Source organism: Apium graveolens, chromosome 2, assembly GCF_009905375.1.
Source record: "Apium graveolens cultivar Ventura chromosome 2, ASM990537v1, whole genome shotgun sequence".
Lineage (NCBI taxonomy): Eukaryota > Viridiplantae > Streptophyta > Magnoliopsida > Apiales > Apiaceae > Apium > Apium graveolens.
In genome coordinates, this window is record NC_133648.1 from 150,993,781 (window position 1) to 150,997,193 (window position 3,413).

General features: G+C 34.7%; 1 protein-coding gene across 1 annotated transcript; it reads right to left on the reverse strand.

The window, feature by feature from the left end:
• LOC141694599 (ATP-dependent DNA helicase PIF1-like) lies at nucleotides 1-1,425 on the reverse strand. The gene has a single exon (XM_074499227.1). It carries the CDS (start codon nucleotides 1,423-1,425, stop codon nucleotides 1-3), a length of 1,425 nt encoding a protein of 474 aa, XP_074355328.1.
• Nucleotides 1,426-3,413: the final 1,988 nt, after the last annotated feature.

Genomic DNA, 3,413 nt, shown 5'->3' on the forward strand with positions numbered 1-3,413 from the left:
TCAAACTTTGCTGGTGACATCACTCTCGAGTCTGACACTCCCATCTTCCTCTTTTTTAAACCTTTCACAGAACTGCAAAACTTTTGGGTGTGCCTTGATCTTTGAAGGAGTGAAACCAGATATATGAAGGCCATCTAAACTTCTGACTCGTGAAAGTGCTACATAGACCATCCCATAACCAAATGCACGAGAAAGATCAGTATGAATGCGGTCAAGGGTCATGCCCTGACACTTGTGAATGCTTAAAGCCCATGACAGCATGAGGGGCATTTGCTTTCTTCTAGCAACAGCCACCTCTCCGTTCATCACAACCCATTCTTCTGGTTCAATGATCCAATCACCAGGCACTGAATCAAATTTAACTATAGGTAATATATGACATTTGCATATATCTTGTAATGACGGAACATTGTCTTTAAAACCTACAACTGTACCAGTGGAACCGTTGACAAATTTCCTTTGAGGGTCAAGATTCTTAGTTAACATCACCCTCGCACCTATACAGATTTCAAGCTCATCCGGTGCAATTACATGTTTAAGCTGTTTCTTCCATTTGTCAGCACCCTCATCAAGAGCACGAAATACATAAATTTGCTTACCTAAGCTTTCTAAACGGTTCTGGTTCACCTTACATACATCGTCATTCCTCGGAAAGAAACGGGCAATAGACGGATCTGGCTCTGTTCCAACCGAACACTTCTCTAATAGTTGCAAGTCATCCTGATCAATCTCTCCTTTTCGTATACCCTGTAGTAACTTTATAAGTTGAGCATCCGACTGCCTAAAAACAGCGGTAAGCTCAAATTGCACATCAAAGCTCTGATCCCAGCATTCGGCTTCAAACGCATACTCTTCCACCTCCAAACACTTACTATTAACTGGTGGTAACTGAAAGAAATCTCCGCTCACAACTAACTGTATCCCTCCCCACATTTTAAATCCACCTCTAACCTCTCTAGCGACAAATTCAAGCCTGTCAATAAATTTAGCATCAATCATACTAATTTCATCGATAACCAAAGCCTTAACTTTATTCCACCTCCTGTACGCATCTCTATTACCAACAACATTATTAATCAAAGACTGACAATCACCGTCTCCCAACCCAAACCCCGCAAAAGAATGAAGGGTCTGGCCACGAATGGAACACGCTGCCACTCCAGTAGACCCCGTGACAGCAACACGAGACCGGCCATGAATTTTCTTTAACTGTTTAATAATTTGCTCGAGTAAAACTGTTTTACCAGTACCAGCTGAACCAGATATAAACACGGACTGGCCTTTCGAAACACAATCAAGAACTTGTTTCTGCTGATGAGTCCAGTTTATCTTTCTTGTACTAGGCCTTTTAACTTTTGGGTTTAGAGCTTTGGTGCTTATACACCTATAGCTATATGTTGCTATAGCAGAAGAGATTAACTTCATGATTACCACAAAACAGTTGTTCACATTCTCACCAACCCATTTTCATATTTGTCAAGAAAGTTAAAAACTTTGTGGCATTTGGGTATTCAAACTACTACCTCTTTTTTCTTCTTTTCTTTGATTCGGGTATTCAAGATTTGGGCAAATATTATAGGGTTTAACAAAATATCAAATGATAATGGAAGGCAATAAAAATGAAGAACACTTGAGGGAGGCGTTAAGGTTGTACCTGAAGCTCCTCAAATTGGACCATTTGTGCACCTAAAGAATATGAATTGCCCATGCTTCTCTATGAATATATACTAGGTTGTAACTTGTGCGATGAACGAATTGTTTTTAACATTCGATAGTTTTTAATAATATATTTTAAAATATAATTTTCAATAGTTGAAAAATAAATCGAATAATATAATAAATTATAACAATATATGTTTTATAATAATTTGAGACTTTACTGATAATAAATAATATAATATAATATATTGTTGAACCGAACTGGTTTCAAAAAAAGACTATTTAAGTAAGTCAGTTACAAAAAAAGATGGGGATTGCGTAAATAAAGAATATAAAAGTTTAAATATAATAAGCTGTTGACGGGGTTCGAACCCTGAATCAATGAGAGCAGTTTAAATATTAATATATAATATTTTATTATTGTATCCAATGGTTCTCATTTTTCTGATTTTAGATCTGACGGTTGTTATTTGTCGTACCAAACAACTGTACCGAGCAACTACCAAACAACGTACCGAGCAACTACCAAATAAAGGGTGTTCTGCTTATAATAGTATAGTATAGATAGATTTGTGTATATTTTAGATGATATTTGTTCTCATATTGATTATGTTTTACATTTAATTGGACCTTTATTAATTAGTTTGTAATATTTTATTGTAGGAAGCAAAGAATTCTAAACCGGAAAGGATTGGAGCTAAATTAGAAGAAAATTCGGATTTATTGGACTAGACGCGCCCGATTTATTGTTTGGGCCGTATATTAAGTTTCGTTCGTCAGATTTGGGCGATTCAACAGCCCACGCGAATATAACGAGATTCTATTTAATTAGATAATTGTCTGCGCTTCAAAATACACTTTGATCAGCCTAGTAACAGCAGAGAAAACTCAACTACGAATTTTGACTTTAAAATCCCATTCAATTTGGAAACTCTTGTTTATTCCTAAAAATAATAAAAATACTTTTTATATTAGGTATATATTATTAGAGATAGAGATATTCATAGACACCGAGGAGAGAAGAAGACTTGAAGGAAAATATTGTGTGCTTGGGAATTTCGACATATGGATTTCTCTTTTACATCTTTACTTTGTATTGTATTCTCAACTTTCTATGATTTTTATGTACTTATTCATGACTATGGTAGGCTAAACCTTCTTTGTTGGAGGGCTGTTTTGAAGCCCTAGACCTAATGACAATTTTATGAGTATTAAACTTGAATTCTTGAGGTGTGCTTGATTATACTTATATGTTCGTCAATACTTTTAGAGATACTTGAATTAACAATGGTATGTGGTCATCCAAGTTTGTTATGTGATTTTTATCTCTAAAAAGTCAATTAATCTTTCTATGTGGTCATGGGATTAATTGTATAAGTGTGTAATTCATATTAACTTTTCTATGTGGTCACGCGGTTATATGAATAACAAAATTTATTTCTATATGGTCATGACAAGTTTTTTGTAAGTATTTAGCATATCGAGGATAGAATTCAAGACTTGTATGTCATGGGTTTAGTGGTGGATTTACATGCTTTCCAACATCTCTCTCCAATTGTTTACACACAAATTTTTCATTAAGTTATATTTAGTTTAGTTAAAAATAAAAATCAAACCAAATCATATTCTTAATTTTTATTCAAGATAAAAGCAAAAGCAAACCCTTGATCCTTTGCGTTAACGATACCCTTACTTATTCTATATTACATTCGACACAAAAAGGGTCTAAGTTGAGTCACATCAATTTTTGGCGC